This window comes from Diabrotica undecimpunctata, chromosome 2, assembly GCF_040954645.1.
Source record: "Diabrotica undecimpunctata isolate CICGRU chromosome 2, icDiaUnde3, whole genome shotgun sequence".
Taxonomy (NCBI): Eukaryota; Metazoa; Arthropoda; class Insecta; order Coleoptera; family Chrysomelidae; genus Diabrotica; species Diabrotica undecimpunctata.
In genome coordinates this window covers 61941036-61959736 of record NC_092804.1, presented here as the reverse complement: position 1 = coordinate 61959736, position 18701 = coordinate 61941036, and the positions used below count along the sequence as shown (strand labels likewise).

General features: G+C 33.2%; 1 protein-coding gene across 9 annotated transcripts in view; it reads right to left on the bottom strand.

The window, feature by feature from the left end:
* Positions 1–18701, bottom strand: part of ckn (CRK like proto-oncogene, adaptor protein) — a 474381-nt gene that overhangs the window by 6293 nt on the left and 449387 nt on the right. For 8 of the 9 annotated variants that reach the window (XM_072523031.1, XM_072523025.1, XM_072523030.1 and 5 more), the window contains 3 exons: positions 9153–9329; positions 6462–6984; positions 5266–5426 (listed from right to left, as the gene is read on the bottom strand). In XM_072523031.1, coding sequence (XP_072379132.1) covers positions 5266–5426; positions 6462–6984; positions 9153–9329 — 861 coding nt within the window. The remainder of the gene's footprint in view (positions 1–5265; positions 5427–6461; positions 6985–9152; positions 9330–18701) is intronic. The other variant, XM_072523028.1, reaches the window with a different exon arrangement.

Here is an 18701-nt window from a genome sequence, read left to right as displayed (position 1 = left end):
TAGTACCATTCGTAGTAATCTGCGACTCTCGAATTATTTTTTCTAATGCCAGGTTAAATAAGAGACACGATAGTCCATCACCCTGTCTTAGTCCATTTTTGCGATGGAAGGGTCTTGAGAGATTCTGGATTTTTACCATGCTCTCTGCACCTGTGAGTGTAAGTTCAGTTAACCGGACAAGATCAAACGGAATGCGAAATTCTACCATAGCAAGTAGAAGTTTATTTCTATTAACGGAGTCGTATGCGGCTTTGAAGTCAACAAATATGTGGTGGGTGTCGACGCCGAACTCTAGGGATTTTTCAAGGATCTGCCTCACTGTAAATATCTGGTCCGTTGTTGATTTATTAGGACGGAAACCGCACTGATATCCTCCCACTATTTGTTCGGCGTAGAGGAGGAGTCTTTTGTACAATACGTTGGACAACACTTTATATGCCATATTGAGTAGTGTGATGCCTCTATAATTATCACACACCATCATGTCCCCCTTTTTGTGTATAGGACACAGTACACCTAACTTCCAGTCTGTGGGTGTTTCTTTCTGTTGCCAGATTGCAGTTATCAGTTTATGCATGTGTTTCATGAGGGGGTCGCCGCCATTTTTGAAAAGTTCGGCAGGGAGATTATCCGAACCGGGAGCTTTATTATTTTTCAGTGTTGCGATGTCTTCTCTAATTTCTTCTTCGGTGGGGGGTGGTTGCCGATCATCTTCATTCATTTGAAAAATAATAGCCTGTAAAGATAGGGACGGTTCTATAATTAGTAACAAAGAACAGATACTAAACAGATGGGCGGACCATTTTGAAGAACTGCTTAGCGGCAACCACGAAGATGGCGAGATTGAGGATCCCATGTTTCAAATGAATGAAGACGATGGTGATTACCAATTTTATATAGGCAAGGATGAAGAAACAATTTGTAAAAGTACCCCAATAGCTTATGGCAATAAAACCAGAGCAAAAAATATTATGAAAGAAGTTGGGACCAAAAGGTAATGCAAAAAACATATTTAATCCATTAGATTCGTTTCTAGAACTGTGAGCTATTGGATCTTCAATATTCGGGTTTCAAGATAATATGTATGTCCCTAGTTTCACATGTTGCTAAAAGAAATACAGCTGTAGTATTGCTCTCTATCATGATCGATACAGACGAAATAGACGAAGATACAGGAAAACCAGTAATGATTTTAGAATACAATAAAACAAAAATGTGCTTCCTACACAACACAAAGGATTACCAGAAGATGGCCATTAGCAATATTTTTTCGCATAGTAGATTTAGCTGGAATAAATTCCGAAGTTATTTATAATTGCACAAAGCCACAAAGAAGGAGAAAATTCTTACTTGAATTAGGTTTCTCCCTGATGAGGGATCATTTAGAAAACCGAGCGAAGATACTAACATTTCCAAAAAATGTACGAGAATTTCTGCTGCCTTTTCAAATTGCCAAAGAACCCACCAGCACGGTAAACCAAAGTCGAAGTGGACGGTGCCATATATGGAGTGAGCATAAAAACAATAAAACAACTGTTTTCGGTGACTCATGCCAACAATTTGTTTGCAAAAATCATAGTGAGAAAAAAAATTCAGTGTAATATGTGTTTGTATCCTTCAATGGAGAAAGACTAATTTAATTATTTTGTATTTAGATCCTTTTCTTTTTTGATCTTTTGTGAAGGAATATTTTTTATTGTAAACGTTTTCTTTGTTTTTATGTTTTGCGTCTGAGTCGTTACATTATGTTAAAGTCATACAATAAATTGCTAAAAATAACGCTTTTCTTTTTTTGCGTCGTTTACGAATTTTTCTAACAAAGTTTTGATAATGTTTAACTTTTAATACCATTTTTTCTATGTGCGGCATTAAGTGCCGCAGTGTGTCCACTCATATAACTTAAAGAGACGTGGCTGCCGGAGGGTTAACCGCCACTGTGGTTCGAACGACTGTGACAAGACGTTAGATAATAGAACAAGTGATGGAGTTTAAATATCTAGGTATCACACTATCTAGCTAAGGAAAGCTCGAAACAGAAGTGGAAAATCAAGTGAATAGAGCAAACAGAGTCGCAAGTTGCCTGAATGAAACAATATGGAGAAATAAAAATATCAGGAGAGAAATGAAAGGCTTAATTTACAAAACAGTCATCAGACCAATAATGACATACGCGGCAGAAACACGACCTGCCTCTCATTCTGTCTTTCTGTCCTCTCTGACAGAGAGAGGACAGAAAGAAAGCTATAAATAGTAGAGATGAAAGCCCTTAGAAAAATCGGTGGTAAGACACTATGAGACAGAGCTTCTTCTTTTTTAAGTTCCATCTTCTATCGAAGGTTGGAAATCATCATGACTATGCGGACTCTGTTGATTGCCGCTCTAAAAAGTAGATACAGAGCTAGAAGTACAGAAATACGACGGAGATACACGGTGGAGAACAAGAAGGACTGGGGTAGAAATAGAATAGTAGAATGGGACGATGCTATAAATCGAATGACAACAAATGGGGTAGTAAAGACGGCGAGTTCTCCAATAGGAAGACGTTCATTATAAAGACAACGAAAACGATAACTTATTGGAGGTACATTGAATACCAGACAGAGTTATGTCTACACAAAAAAAATGCAAGAAGAAGAAAAATAGTTTACGGACGTATTATATCTTAATGATGTAGTAAGGGTGAGGTGGCAGCGGATCAGGAATGGGGCACAAAACTGATATTTGCCACCCTAACAAATTTCCCAGTTTCAGCCCTACTTATTACATATTACACACCCCATTTATTTCACTTACTTAACCCATTAATGTCCACCGCATTTATGTAATACGCGAGAAACTCCTACATATGTCGCCAACGATTTGTCAGAAAAAAAAGTATACATTAGTTGTTTTCCTAATATAGGTTACAGAGTAGATGTTAGAAGGTAACTGTTTATTATAATATTAGAAATTTATAACCGTTTGGCGGTAAAGAGTGATTATTTTTGTGCTAAGCTTTCTTTGTTTATATTAAAGTCCACCGGTTGCAAGTTAGTGAGAGTTTGTAGGACTTTTTCAACTTATTTTGAAAAAACTTTTATAGTGTTCAACTAGTAAGGCTTCTAAATATCGAGTAGTGATATACATATGATATGGAATACGCTGGACACTCGTGGTAACTAATCAACATTGTTTCGGTTTTAGAAAAAATGACGAAAAAATATGATCCAAACAATCCCAAAGATACAGAGAAATTGTTAAAATTTTTTTAAAATATGTGAGTTTAGAAGATGGCGATACTTTAGCTTAGGAAATTGACCAATGTAACGAAGTTTCACTCACGTTGCATTATCCAAACGACGGAAATGATTCTGGGAGATGACGCTAGCACGCTGGTAGCATGAGGAGGAAGACAAATTCAATTACACTTTTTAAAGTATTGGGCGAGATACACTGTCTCCAAACATGAATATTACAGCTGTTTCTCGAAAAAAATGCAGCAATTGAAAAAACCGTGCTGTCAAATAAAGCTACGACTGAAACTCTCGAATCAGTTAACAAAAGAAAAAGAGAGGTTGCAGAAATGTCACAAGATTCTGAAAAGAGAAAAAAAATCTATGAAAAATTTGATCGTAAGTGGGAAGAAAAAAAAAAGTAGAAAAAGCAGCCATAAATGACATTTTCAAAAATAATACGAAACCCTATATACAAAATGAATGAAAAAAAAAAACAAAATATGAAGCCAATCGATGTGCTTAAATTATTTTGTGATAAAAAATTTATGGATTATAGTTCGCTTTACAAAAATCATGCCCTTTCACTTTGTCTGTTGATGATTTATATAAACACTGGCATCCTTATTCTCTCTGGAGAATATTGCCTTCTAGAAGAATGTATTGGAACTGTCGGGGGACTCTCACTCGCATCTACATAGTTAGTAATACTATGAGTCAAAACAGATTAGAACAGATTCATAGATTTTTACACTTTAACGATAATACGTTATACCAACGAACTAATAAAGCATTCAAAGTTCAACCCCTAATTGATCATCTAAATGAACGTTTTCCTTATTACCTACAGCCAGTGAACGGCAGTTTCTCATTGGACGAACCGATGATGCCGTATTATGGACATCATTCAATGAAGCATTGGTGCATTGCGACCAATAAAGGTTACCTTGCAAAATTTCATCATTATACTGGAAGTGGAGTTAAATTGGAAGGCAACTCGTTAGAGAGTTCCGTAACAGAAAACTGTGTATAGGCTTTTTACCACAACCTGTGGTAAAAAAAAAATCGTGGAACTTCCCACGCTCTACATAGCGAGCATACGTTCACTATTTTTCTCTGGAATGATATAATGAAAAGTTAATATGACGACTAATATTTGAATTTCAGAAATATTTACTATAGGAAGCTGTAACAGATGGTGCAGAAAAGATAGAAAAATTCTAGTGGATTCTCAACCAAACGTTGTGCAAATGTATAACCAGGGAATGAGTATAGAATGGTGTAGACTTATTCGATAAGCTAAGAGGTTTGTATAGGATTCAAATTCGATCTATAAAATGGTATTGGACGATATTGAGATTTTGTTTGAATGGCAATTCTTTATTAGAATTTTACGGCGAATTGTGGAGGCCCTATTGACAGCTCCAGATATTCAACTATACGTGGAGTACTTCAAAATCCTCAAAACATGTTACTGAGGAAATTCGTTTGGATAATGTGGGACATTCGGTGGATAAAATTGGAAAACAACGAGGGTGCAGTAAATGTGCAAGTGCACCAAATATCGATGCATTAAATGTAATTAGGACTTCATGCTGAGATTCCCGAGCAATGTCTCATTAAATGTCACAAGTTGTAAAAATTTTAAAATAAATTACTTATTGTTTTATGAAATATTTTGTCCTTCATTGCCCAGCGTATGATATATCATACGTGAAAAAAGACAGTTACCAAGAAAAAAAAAACATGAATTTTATACATTCCTATAAAAACGACCTCTCTTTGTTTCATTCTGAAGTTTTGATTTCATTTTGATAAAAATTTAATTTTGTACATTAATGGGTTAAAATATTTTTGTACAAATCATCACAATATGTTAAATAAGTTCATCCATTGTTTGTTCTTCTAACTTTTCGACTCCCTTTCAGTCTCCTATTGCGCATGCTCAAATAGATTAAGATATTAGATTATTATTTTGTGATTTTAGAAGACCGAGTCATCCAGTTTCAACATTAAATTAAATAAAAAATACTAAAAATGTAAAATCTATTACCTTAAAACTTGCATCAGAACCATTTCTATGCTGTAACGCCAACGTTTTGATAAGCTCCTGTTCTTCTACGCTCCAAGACTGAGACGAGTTTAGTTTACACTGTGTGTGGGACATTCCTGGGGGTGTCCCTGGTGCTGGAGGAGGGGGCAAAGGAAGATCACCTGAAAAATAATTCAAATTAAATTTGCTATCAAAATTTATTTACGTGGTTTACATTAAATCTACAGAATAATTTAATACGGCATATATGATAGCATAACAATTATTGTTCAGGGTGAGTTTTCTTATTGACAGAGAAACTAATACAGTTTTGAATTTGACAAATTTATATATCAATTTTATGATATATAAATTTTTATCTCGAATCACCAGACTCCTCCCACGAGCAATACGTTTGAAAGCTAGACATTCATTCTGTGGTATATATTGGAAGTGTTACTGATACCACTGATGGAGGTGGCTGAGAACAGGACAAGGTACTTCTTCCACTAAGCCACAAGAATACTCCTTACGACCAAAGATATCTTGATAGAAATCGCATACAGATGATATACAGAGGAGTACAGAGAAAAACACAGGCTGATTGACCATCTAATCAGGGTCTAGCTGCTGAAGACAACCAGTCAGGAAAGTAGATACGATGCCGAAGTATCCACAGAAAAAGATGTACAGGAATTAAAAAACATGAAGAATCAGGTACCCGAAGAGGATGCGGTTTCATAACAAGAAGCCGGTACATTTTATTGCTATGATTTACTTAACCCATAATGGGTCCAATCAAAATCTGTGGACGAAACTTCACTGAAAGTGGTGTTAGCTGTATGTAACCTTCCAAATTACCAATTACGTAGTAGGAATATGAGGAGTAATTACTATTGTTCTCGAAAAAATATCCGTCTTGAAGATGAGAGAAAACAATTAACAGAAATAAACAATGAATCGTTGAAATTAGGAGGGATGGTAAAAGACAGTTGATTCTACAGGCAAGTGTGAGGGCAAGGCAGACCCTGGACGTAGACGTATATCCTGGCTGGCCAATCTAAGAAATGGACTGGTTTAACATCAACTGATATATTTCGAGCTGCTGTAAATAAAATAGGATAAGGTGGTCACCAACATTACTAGAACACAGGTACCTTTGGAAGAAAGTAAAAGGCACAGTTAGTTAAAGTCAGTAGATAAAATTTAGTAATTACCTTGACTATCTAGAGATATACTAAGACTATCCGAGCTAGGATATGCTGGCAAAGGTAAAGGGCTAGAAGTCTGAACATGGTGAATTTCTACTGTTGTGGTCTGTTCATTACATTCACTATCCTGCCTCTTTGGTGGATTCGGTGGTATCTTCTTACCCATCAGTGGACTACTACTATATTGCATGTGATATGCGCTGCCGTCGATCACATCCCTGGACAAGGGCTTATACTGGGAATTAAACTGGGGTTTTTCAAATTCTGGGAAGGTTTCACGGGCTTTAGCTGCTATTTTGGCGATTGGTCTAGGACGAATTATACCGCGTGGTCTAGGAAGAGTTCCTCCTCCTTCGTATAACAATGCTGACTCGTTTGTTGGAGTTATGTCCCCATCGTCATAGGACCTTGTGCGCCAGCCAATGGGTTGGTAGTATACTGTTTGATGGTTATCTGCAGTGAATGTGTGGTGGGTTCTCTCACTGGGATCCTCTAAAGATTCTAGGGACTTTCCTCTTCCGGTTCGAATCTGTAAAGTACAACAATAAATGAAGATATTCAAAATATAAGACTTTGAATGGCTTAGTTTTGGCATTTTCATTCTTAGGGTACCTTTATTAAAAAAAAAGTAGGTACTTAGTATATTCAAAGAAGTTTATTTATTAGTGACTAAAATGTACTGACAAATCAAGTTTTTAACAGTTATACATAGTTTTTGGATGAGTGTGACGATAAAAATTTAGTATATGTAATTTGGGTAAATAATATCTGATACCAAAGTATAAATTATATTGAGATGATTCATTTAATTACAAAAAATATCCTTATTGTTAAAATTGCAATAATAGTAAATTGTTAACAAAATATAGATATTAATTTTGGCATTTCCAAGATTAGTTAAACATGTTTTTTTTTGTATTTTCTAAATATTTTATAGTTTGGAAGACTATGTTTTTCATCATTGATTATTTAACAATTTCATCGTTAATTATTTAACATCATTATATGTATATTATTAATTAATGTAATTAACAAAGGTAGAGGTGCTCGAGAACACCCTTTGAACATAAAACAAAAAATAGAAAAATTTAGGGAATTCAATGTCCCACTATACATTTTTTTTTCCCAGGACCGAAGAGAGAGAGAATTAATGTAATGAATTATCTTCCAATCTCCAAACTCAAACTCCATTGACCATGACAGATTTAATTGTAAAAAAAAAACAATATGAGACAATAATTAAATACGAGTTAACCCTGTAGTGGAAGCTAACTCCAAATGGAAGCCATCTGGAGGATGGAGTCGGCTTCCGTCCTCTGTAAGAGGTTTAAGGCTAGAGGGCACACCTGCAGAGTTAAATCGGTTTTAAGTATGGTCTCATGATGTTCCCTTACAGTTTAATCCATAATCAAAACGATATTATACTAACAATTTTAAGTTTAATTTAAAAACTAAAATGTAAAGTTAGGGTTTTTATTTCTATATATTATGTGGCTGCAGGCATGTAGCTATTCGTTTGGTTTGGTAGGACGAAAACGTTTGGATGAATTTTAAATAATCAATTTTTGATATTTTTATTTAATAGTATGATATACAGCCAACCAGTGGAGAATTTTCCATAGTTGTTGTTGTAGTTCAATTGTTGGAATGTTGGAACTGTTCAAATAATTCATATTTTTCACAATTTATCCAATAATATTATCAGTATCTGGTTTCAGCAATTGCTGTTTTTTTTTTCGTTTACTACTATTATAATATAGCTAAGTTTGAACTTGGCATGCGCACAGGATACTCGTACGCAATTACAATAACCTGCCTGCTCTCGTTCTACATCGCTTGCCCCCTTTCTCTGTGGTAAGGCAAAGTGAAGTATGAAGGTTCCAATCGAGGTTCGGCCAATTTTTTTAGCTTAGTGACTGGTAAGTTGTTTTTTTTACTACCTCGTGAACAGCTTTCTATCAAAATTGGAGTATATGTCCCAACTGTTTTTTAATTAATGGAGGTTCAAATCGAGGTTCAGTTAATTTTTTTGATTTTAGTTTAGTGACTTCAGTTGATTCTTTTTCCGATTTTCTCGGGAACAGCTCACTTACAAAATTGGAAGATGCGCCCAAACTATTTTTTAATTATGAGCTTTCGTTTGATACATACTTTGATCTTGAATTAGGACTATGTTTATTTTATTACAAGAATAGCATAAAAAAATAAATACTAGTAACATATTACCTAATTGTAGTATCGTTGGTGGTTAATTTTGGTCTGGAAATGCAAAAAATGGTATTTTGTGCTCATAGACATCAAGTTACTGATTATTTTACAATACATTTAAATGTAAAAATTATAATGTCATTTAGTAATCTTTATATGTTGCCTTTGTAGAATTATGATCAAGTATTGACATTTACGTTCAACAGTCATTTTTTTCCATAAATAATTATTTTCAAAACAATTTATTTTATTGAAGTTCTATTTAGTATTTTATTGATACGCTTGGCACAATTTCTTTTTCCTCAATATTTTTTCTTTAGAAATGATATTTTTAAAACTTTTAATTATAAACTGAGCGGAATAAACTTTATTACAATTCACAAATAATATCAATTACTAATTATGCCAAAACTACAGCCAAATACACGAAATTTTTCACAAAACGAATAAAGTGTGTTGGTTTGGAACAAAAAAAAATAAATAGTGTACCTTAATGGGAACAATGTCAGTGCAAAACAGTGACGGTTGTACGTAGTGCGGTTGTCCTGCAGCCTGCAACTGTCGGGTCTGGTCGATTTCCCATGGTTGGTGAAAAGAGCGAAAAGTGCTGTGGACTGGAGGTACACCAGGCGATGGGAGCTCCCCGGGAGCGTGCACCAGGACGTCCTTTTACACATAAACATGCAGCATAAGCATACGTAGAAGGTATAAGGGTTTGGTTTGGGGAATTGCAACTAGAGTGCAGCAAAGGTCTTACCATTGCCATACCACAAGTACATTTTATATAGAACATGTTTTCATACATATATAATAATAATAAGTGTACGTAAATATACTAATATATCATTAAAATTTTTCCCTAAAGACATAATTATATTTACCGTATATAACATAATTTGGTCTGTTTGGTTATATTTAGAAGTTAAAATAGTGAATTAGTTACGTAAAGAATGAACATATGCTACATATGTCTCATAATTATATTCAATGAAAGACCAAGAGTATTAAACATATGGTTATAAACATAAAAATGGCAAAATTCTAACCCATAAAACATATTGCATAAAATTATGTTGTATAGATAAAAAATTATAAGAAACTATTTAACTTTTACTATCTACTATGCTATATTTATTTAGACATAATTATAGACATTTTTTTACACCTACATATTTAAAAAGCCCGACACGCGTAAGCTTATTTAGATTTTATCTTTATTTAATACATTTAATTTTGTTTTCTAATGTTTCAGACGTTTCTTTGCCAATTCTATCGATTTCTCCTTATCCAATTCTTATTCTTCTCAATTGTAGATGGCAATTAAATGCAGATGTTCGTATATTCTCTAATCATCTCTTTTGCGATTCGCGCTTTAATCATTCTTTCATTTTTTAAGCTCTATATATTACCTCAATATCGTAATCTTTTACTTGTAATTATTATAATTATTTTTGACAGTATAAAATAATTCTAAGCCTTTGTTGCTTCTTCTCTATAACTCATCTTGTTTTTTCATGTCTGTCGCGTAGGTAATACAAATCTTGTATTTTGTGCGCATACTGAAAGCGTTTCATATCCGATACAATCAATTTTCGTTGTTCCAATTTGGTGACACATGTGTAATATCAATTTGTATCTTCTTTCTATACAAGAGACGAATTTGGCGAAAACTCCTGTCATGATTTGCTTTCATAGTCCCATACGCTTATACGGGCAACTTTTTGAGCAATAATTGCTCGACAACTCGAATGGATCAATCTGGAATAATTAGTAGAGCGATATGCAGCAATTTTAAAAAATGCGGTAATTGCTTCTAATTGTTCCATATATTCCATATTACTCAATGTCGGTGATACGAATTGCCGAATATCCGGTGGGAATAGAAATCAAGTCAATTTGTATTATAATATCTCGTATGCACTTATTTATTCTGCAAGAGTTAAGGCAAGTTTTGTTGATGAAGGAATTGGTTCTCTCATAGGTGTCTGTTTCGTAATTAATGGACTAAACTTATTTGAAAGAAATTCAAAATCACTTGGGGACATTCTAGTAAAGTTTTTAATAAATCATCTAATTCACAACATAATGAAGTTTGCTTCCATCTTGCTGAAAACGTTAGTAACCAGATACGCCTATTCCGTTTCTTTCTTTTTTGCTTTCTCTATCTCTATATATTTCTATATTGCTCTTTATTTCTCTATTGGTTAGTATACAATCAATCAATGATCCATGTCATCTTGTACAGATCACATTTAATTCATAATACAGTAAAACCTCTGTTAACCGAAATAATTGGGGGGGGGGGGGAGGCCGTTTCGGATAACAAGAATTTCGGTTAAAAATAACATTGTGTTTTACAGTATTCTTGGTCAAAGTATTGGTATTAAAAAATACTATGAGGTGATTTCGTAATGTTTTCTGATAAGTAAATACAGAATAAAGTAATAAAATGAAGGAAAATAAACAAGTTTAACAAGCTTTTTTAAAAAAAAATCTTCTATTTTCTTTTGCGTTTTCATTTGACAACGATGTTTTGCAGGTATATCTCTCCATCGTTCATTAACAGAACGTCATGTGTTTGCCTCATTCGATTGTTCGACGAAACGTAAAGCAATCTGAAAAGGACACAACTTTATGCAATGACAACAAAAATTAAGAACCTAGTCGTGTCCATAACTAATTAGGCCTACTGTATAAAATTCTCACCACAAGAACCATATCAATAATGTACTGGTCGATGAATTCACTTTCTGAGTCATCGGCTGATAATCACTCACGTATCTCTTCTTGGTTAATTTCGTCACATCCCGGCAAATTTTTTATTAAAGGTTTAATTTCTTCTGTCGTTTCTTACCATTTTCTTCTTCAGGATCGTCAATAAAAATCCAATCAAAGAGTTTGTTCCAGCATTTTTCCAAAGTTAAAGATTTGATCTTGGCCCACTACTCAGCACACCAATAAAGAAACAACATGTTTCATTGTTAAAGATTTGAGAATTTCGGGAACACTTTTGGATTCATTCGTCTCCTGTAATAACAGATGTCTTAAGAATGCTCCTCTATAATGTCTCTTGAATGTCTCTATTACTCCCTGGTCTAACGGCTGAATTGAGCACATGACATTCGGTTGCAAAAATCTGACAACTGTCACTATTTTGTATATTTTGGGGGTGAGTTGGCGCATTGTCAACAAGCAACAATTCGTTGACGGGAAGGTTTTTGATTTAACAAAGGATTTTACACTTGGGACGAATTCATTTTCAAGCCATTCTAAAAATAAAGTGGTCGACATCCATGAGCTTTTTCGGCTTCTATAAAAAAACTGGAAGTGGTTTGTCGGAAATATCTTTTAGAGCTCTTGGTTTTTTTGATTTCCCAACACACATAGGCAGCAATCGGTGAGGGAAATTAATGGAATTGTTACGTTTTGCGATAAAAATTTACTAATTATTGACGAAATTACTGAAACTGTCGGCTGTTTCCGTTAAACAATGTTTCGGTTAAAAAGGTTTCGGTTAAGGGAGGCTTTACTGTATTCATGAAAGCTACAAAGTCGAAACTGATCATTCGGCCTTAGGTTACATCCTAATTTTCACAAAATATAACCTATATAATTAAAATATGGTAATGTCGAATTATACTTATTCTTCTTCTTCAGCCTTAAGTAATACAACTTTGGACATAGGCCTCCCCCAAATCAATCCAGTTTTCTGTTTTGCGACACTTGCTTCCAGTTGTGTTCTCCGATCTTCTTAATGTCATCAGCTCATCTCATTTGTGGTCTTTCTCTGCTTCTCTTTCCTAACCATGGTCTCCATTGTTGTATTTCGTGGTTCCATCTTTTATCTTTTTCGAATTATACAAATAGATTTATTACCTTTGATTCCCTTCTTCAGTCAGAATTGTTGTTATTTGGTTAATAAATGATTTAAATAATTTGATGGAAACTTTTCTAAAGAGGTCAAATCGCAAACTCTCGGGAACCGGTATTACTTACTGTTTAGATTGGAAGACGACAAAATGCCGGATTTTTTTGCAGTAAAGTTACTATTGACTAAGCCATGTGACGGAGCAGGCAGTCCTGGTCAGATAACTTGTTAACAAATCTTAAAATACATCACTATTATCAGCAACGCATATAATAATGATATATTAAAAAGTCTCAAAGTAGATGACGAATAGCTTAAAGATATAAATGTGGATAAGACAAGAAGGATTATGGGAAAAGATATATAATAGAATATCAACCATGTTCATCTTTTATTCGATTCATTTCGGTATTTTTAAAAATACCAAAAACCAAAACAAATATATACACTTATTGAAATAATTATAATATACTACCTAATATTATTAGATATAGTAGGACAAAGGATAAACTACATATTAAACTTTTGGTGCTTTCTATAACAAAATATACATTATGACATTAATGAATCTAACTTAAATTTTCGTGAAGAAACTTAGTGTACAAATAATAAATATTCCATTGCAAAACTTATTTTTCTATTAAAAAATGTATGAAAATATGTTCTAATAGGTAAATAAATAAACATAATTTGTGTAGAGTGTATGTGTACCATTCTAAAAATAAAGGGCTTTCGTGGCTGAAGACAGTTTCAATTCATTTTTCAAGTAAGTGCTGTTTATATTTAGTGATTCAAAGTCCGTAAAATAATTACGCAGAGTAATAAATGAAGCAGATGAAGTATTTTCACAGCTGTACCAAAATAAGTATATTTTAGGTATAATGGACATTAGTATATATTTCTGTTCTTTTTTTTATCAATCGGTTAGTGTAAAAAACATTTCTGATATAATTTATTATATCAGATATGTTATTATCAGTTATACAGTATTAAAATGTTTGTGCTCTGTGGGATACTTTTCGTGTTATCGAAACACTTAGATGACACGGTCGATTGGAGTATCTCCAAAAATCTCGAATTAAGATGTGACAATAAACTATAAAAGTATAACTATATACTCAATATAATAACTTTATCCAGCAAATAAAAAATGAAATGAGTCATGCACATGATCGCAGCTTTATCATATCATTTAGCTGTCCCTATGAGTTGTACCAAGAAGCGTGTCAGTACAGTACAGTACTAGTTAAAACATCTAATATATCAATTTAATCTAAAACATTTTCGGTCGCATTCAGGAATTCCATCTTCTTAGTTTTTCTTGCTGTTCTGTCAGTATATTACCCTTCTTATATATTCACATCTTTTGTTAGAATTCTATTCTGCTTTTATTCAGTTTCTGCTAAAATATTCTTGTCTCTGTCAATAAGCTATTTGTCCATCGCTCATACGTCATTCTAGCTATATGTCTTGTTATCTCCATTTTAGTCTGATTTTTTTTAAGTTTACTTTAGATTTCGTGATAAACACTGAAAATTTTTTGAACAGTTAACAATTTAATTTTTAAACAACAACAAATGAACAAGGATTATTTACTATTCTGCGTAATTTTTCTACAAATTTAGTTTTTGCTTTACATTTTCACATTATTACTCATAGAACTTAAAATTACTTATAGACACACAAAAAACAGCAATAAGAACTTTTAACTGGATTATTTCAAAACAAAACTTTCAAAACCTTGAGAGACCAAGACAATTTATTATATATTATGATTATCAAAATTAAAATCAAAAGTGTGATTTGGTCAATGGAATTATAATTATTAAAAACCTATTAATTATTTTTAAATAATTAATTGTTCACTATAGGTGTTTATTGCTTATTTTGAATATTTTCATATAAAGTAGGTATTGTTACTAAGTTTTCGCCATTTAAAATCAATTTTGCATATTTCACCATAATAAAATATTTGCATAGTTATGTTCACTTTTGTAAACTGTCATTCATATGCGCATAATATAATTTAAATGGTCGCCCAGACGAGTGACTGAATTTATAACGTCATTTTGGAACGTTACAAAAGCTCAAGAATACATAAAACCCAGGGTGGCCATTTTTCAATATGTATGTATGAAGTCTAATTAATAATATATATCGTAGCAGTTGTCAGTCAAATGCCAATAAATCTTTGAAGCACAAGTATCAATAAAATCAATAGTCGATTATTTTATGAGCTCTTACATGATTTTAACATACTAATATACTTTTAAACAATTTCAACAATTTTAAGGACAGTGTTTTTCGATTTTATATTTATTATTCCTATGTAGTAGTTATTTTGGATGTAACCTAAAAGGTTTATTATCACTGACCTGCTACGTTTAAGGCAGTAAAAATCCAAATAGGATAATTAATTGAAGAAAAAGCAAATCAGCATTTACTAAAGAGAGAAGTAGCAATAAATTGACCAGAGAATCCCATTAAATGTTTGGCTGGGCATTAACTGAACACGTTTTACCAAATAATTTTACTTTTACTCTGTGCTTGGTTTTGTTAACCACATTGAAAATATCGCTAAACAGAAAAGTGCAGTACAACCTCTGTTAACCGAAATAATTGGGGGGAAGGCCGTTTCGGATAACAAGAATTTAGGTTAAAAATAACATTGTGTTTTACAGTATTCTTGGTCAAAGTATTGGTATTAAAAAATATTATGAGGTGATTTCGTAATGTTTTCTGATAAGTAAATACAGAATAAAGTAATAAAATTAAGGAAAATGAACAAGAGATTCGCTAAGAATTTTGCTTAGTTGAAGAGATATGTTGTGGAATGCAAGTTTTAGATTCCCCATGTCTCTCTTAACACCTTTATCAACGTCTGTTTTTGCCTTGCAATTCTTAGAAGGCACAGATTAAAGCGGAATTCTTGAATTTGGTTTCGAAAATTAGTCTACGATTTTATTATCAGATGTCGCTACATTGCGTCTATACGAAGCCATGTTATAGTTGCTTCCTAAGACAGAGATTTATTTCACGTTCAGAGCGCTTGCGAAAGCCGTTCTGATGATGCCTATTGGGCTGAAATACGTATAAACGGATGCGCAAGCTTCCTATACGTGAAATAAAATCTTAACTGTCTTTTCCTTGAAAATGAACAAGTTTAACATGCTTCTTTTAAGAAATTTTTTATTTTCTTTTGCGTTTTTGTTTGACAACGATGTTTTGCAGCTATATCTCTCCATCTTTCATTTGCAGATCGTCATGATTTTGCCTGATTCGATTGTTCGAAGAAACGTAAAGCAATCTGAAAAGGACACAACTTTATGCAATGACCACAAAAATGAACAACAAAGTGTTCCTAACTAATTAGGCCTACTGTATAAAATTCTTGCCACAAGAACCATATCAATGATGTTCTGGTCGATGAATTCACAGTCTGAGTCATCGGCTGTTAATCACTGACGTATCTCTTCTTGGTTGATTTCGTCACATCCCGGCAAATTTTTAGGTTTAGGAAAGGTTTAATTTCTTCTGTCGTTTTTTACCATTTTCTTCTTCAGGATCGTCAATAAAAATCCAATCAAAAGGTTTGTTCCAGCATTTTTCCAAAGTTGAAGATTTGATCTTGGCCCACTACTCAGCACACCAATAAATAAACAACATGTTTTATTGTTAAAGATTTGAGAATTTCGGGAACACTTTTGGATTCATTAGTCTCCTGTAATAACAGATGTCTTAAGAATGCTCTTCTGTAATGTCTCTTGAATATCTCTATTACTCCCTGGTCTAACGGCTGAATTAAGCTCGTGACATTCGGTGGCAAAAATCTGACAACTGTCACTATTTCGTATATTTTGAGGATGAGTTGACGCATTGTCAACAAGCAACAATTCGTTGACGGGAAGGTTTTTTGATTTAAAAAAGGATTTTACACTTGAGACGAATTCATTTTCGAACCATTCTGAAAATAAAGTGGTAGACATCCATGAGCTTTTTTGGCTTCTATAAAAAACTAGAAGTGTTTTTTCGGAAATATCTTTTAGAGTTCTTGGTTTTTTTGATTTCCCAACACACATAGGCAGCAATCGGTGAGGGAAATTAATGGAATTGTTACGTTTTGCGATAAAAATTTACTTATTATTGACGATATTATTGAAACTGCCAGTCGTTTCGGTTAAACAATGGTTCGGTTAAAAAGGTTTCGGTTAAGGGAGGTTTTACTGTAATCTAATAAATAGAAGAAAAGACTACTTAATTGATGAAGATAATAAATAAATTAAATTCATTATAAAGCAATAATGAAAAAATAGAAGAAGAAAGAAACATGCATCTATGGTATTCATTAATCATAATCAACCATATAATAGTACCTCGACAAGTTCTGTAATGGTCATTGAATAAGAAAAACATTCTCGCTTAGTATATGAAGATAGTCAAAGGGAATAAATCCAGATTATCATCTAGTGGGATGTTCTTGAAACTTAAAATAGGTCAAGTCAAACATGCCGAGTCCGAATATGACAATTTTCCATAAATGTTTCTTGTTCGAGAGAGAGAATGTGGTTTCCGATGATCTCCTCTCTTAGTCACTTAGTCTTAGTTACTCCATTTTTGTCTTTCTCGCTTCCCATTAGATGTGTGGTCTCCATTTAATAATTCTTGTACTCCATTTGTTATCCTCTCGTTTTGCAATATGTACCGTAAACTCCCACTTTAATTTTGAGACTGCTTCTCATACCTCTGACTTTTGATTTGTTTCTTATCCATTGGCTTCTTTTCTGTGTCTGACAGATTTAGTAAGTATCACTCGTTCCATTGTCTTGGCACCATTCATTAAGACATTTAAAGTCTTAGTATCAAAGTTCAAGATTGGTAGGTATGTGAATATAGCGGGACGATGTATTAAATAAAAAGATGCTCTTCTTCTTGTAATAGGATGAAATCCTGTCATCTGCCCTCTTGCGACGTCCAACTGTCATACCAACGTTTTGGGGACCAACTGCTATGTGGTCTCTCTAACAGAGACACCTTGTTCTTACCTGCAGTGCTCCGTCTATCTGTCTATGACCATAACCAAACATAACCTAACCAAATCTGACCTAGCTATTTTTTTGCTTTTACAATGTTTTCATTTTTAATCTTATCGATCTTAGATACTACACATTTCTCATATATGAGATATGAAAAACCTTCAAGAAAATGTTAATACACAGTAAATTTAAACAGGTTAGAGGATATTGAGTCACAAATAGTGTCCAAGCAGGAATGGGAACGACTGATAAATTCCATGTAAAAGTAGGATTGCATCAGTCCCCAGTGCTTACTTCTTATTTATTCTCATTTGAGTAAGATCAGAGAAGGGAAAAATTTCAATGCCGGTGTGATATTAGCTGGAAATACTAAAATGGAATTAGAAGAAAGACTGGAACAGTGGGGACAGGCTCTTGAAGAAAAATGTTTAAAATTTCTCGTTTTTGTTTTTCTTCAAGGTTGCCTATTATGCTATCGGAATATTATAAATCCATATATTTCTATGTTGATATTTGCTGCTTCTTTCTACAAGTGACGTGTGTTGTGCTATTCAAACTATTCTGGTCACTGTCATTCTGTGAATGTGTCTACTTCATTATTTTTTTTTTATCTTGCGTCCATTCATTTATGTTGTTTATCTTGCACATGTTTCTGATCTCATAACTAATTGTTTCGTCGATCCAGGTTTATTCTGTTATTCTCTTTAGGATTTATTTATTAATAAATATCTTCGTGTTCTGCTAGTGCTAAGTATTTTTTCTGCGGTATACATGGCGATATACCAGATTACAGATTTAAAATGATCATTTGAAGATGGAGTTTCTACTACAAATAAGAATGGTACCTTTCAATGGTGATATAATCGTGAAAAATAATTTCGATGTAGGGAAATGTTGCAGAAATGAGAATGCTGAGTGGAGTGGCAAAAAAGGATAAAATTAAACATGAATTTATTCGGGAAGTTTACCAATTGATGTCAAGATGGAAGAGCATTAAAATGGTTGGTTACTGTACGTTCAATACCGAAATAATAATCACGTAATGCAAAGAGTCGCTAAGTTGCAAGTTATTGCAAAAATATTATCTATTAGCATCTGTCACTTATAAAAATAAAGGTATTTTTTAATGTTAAAGTA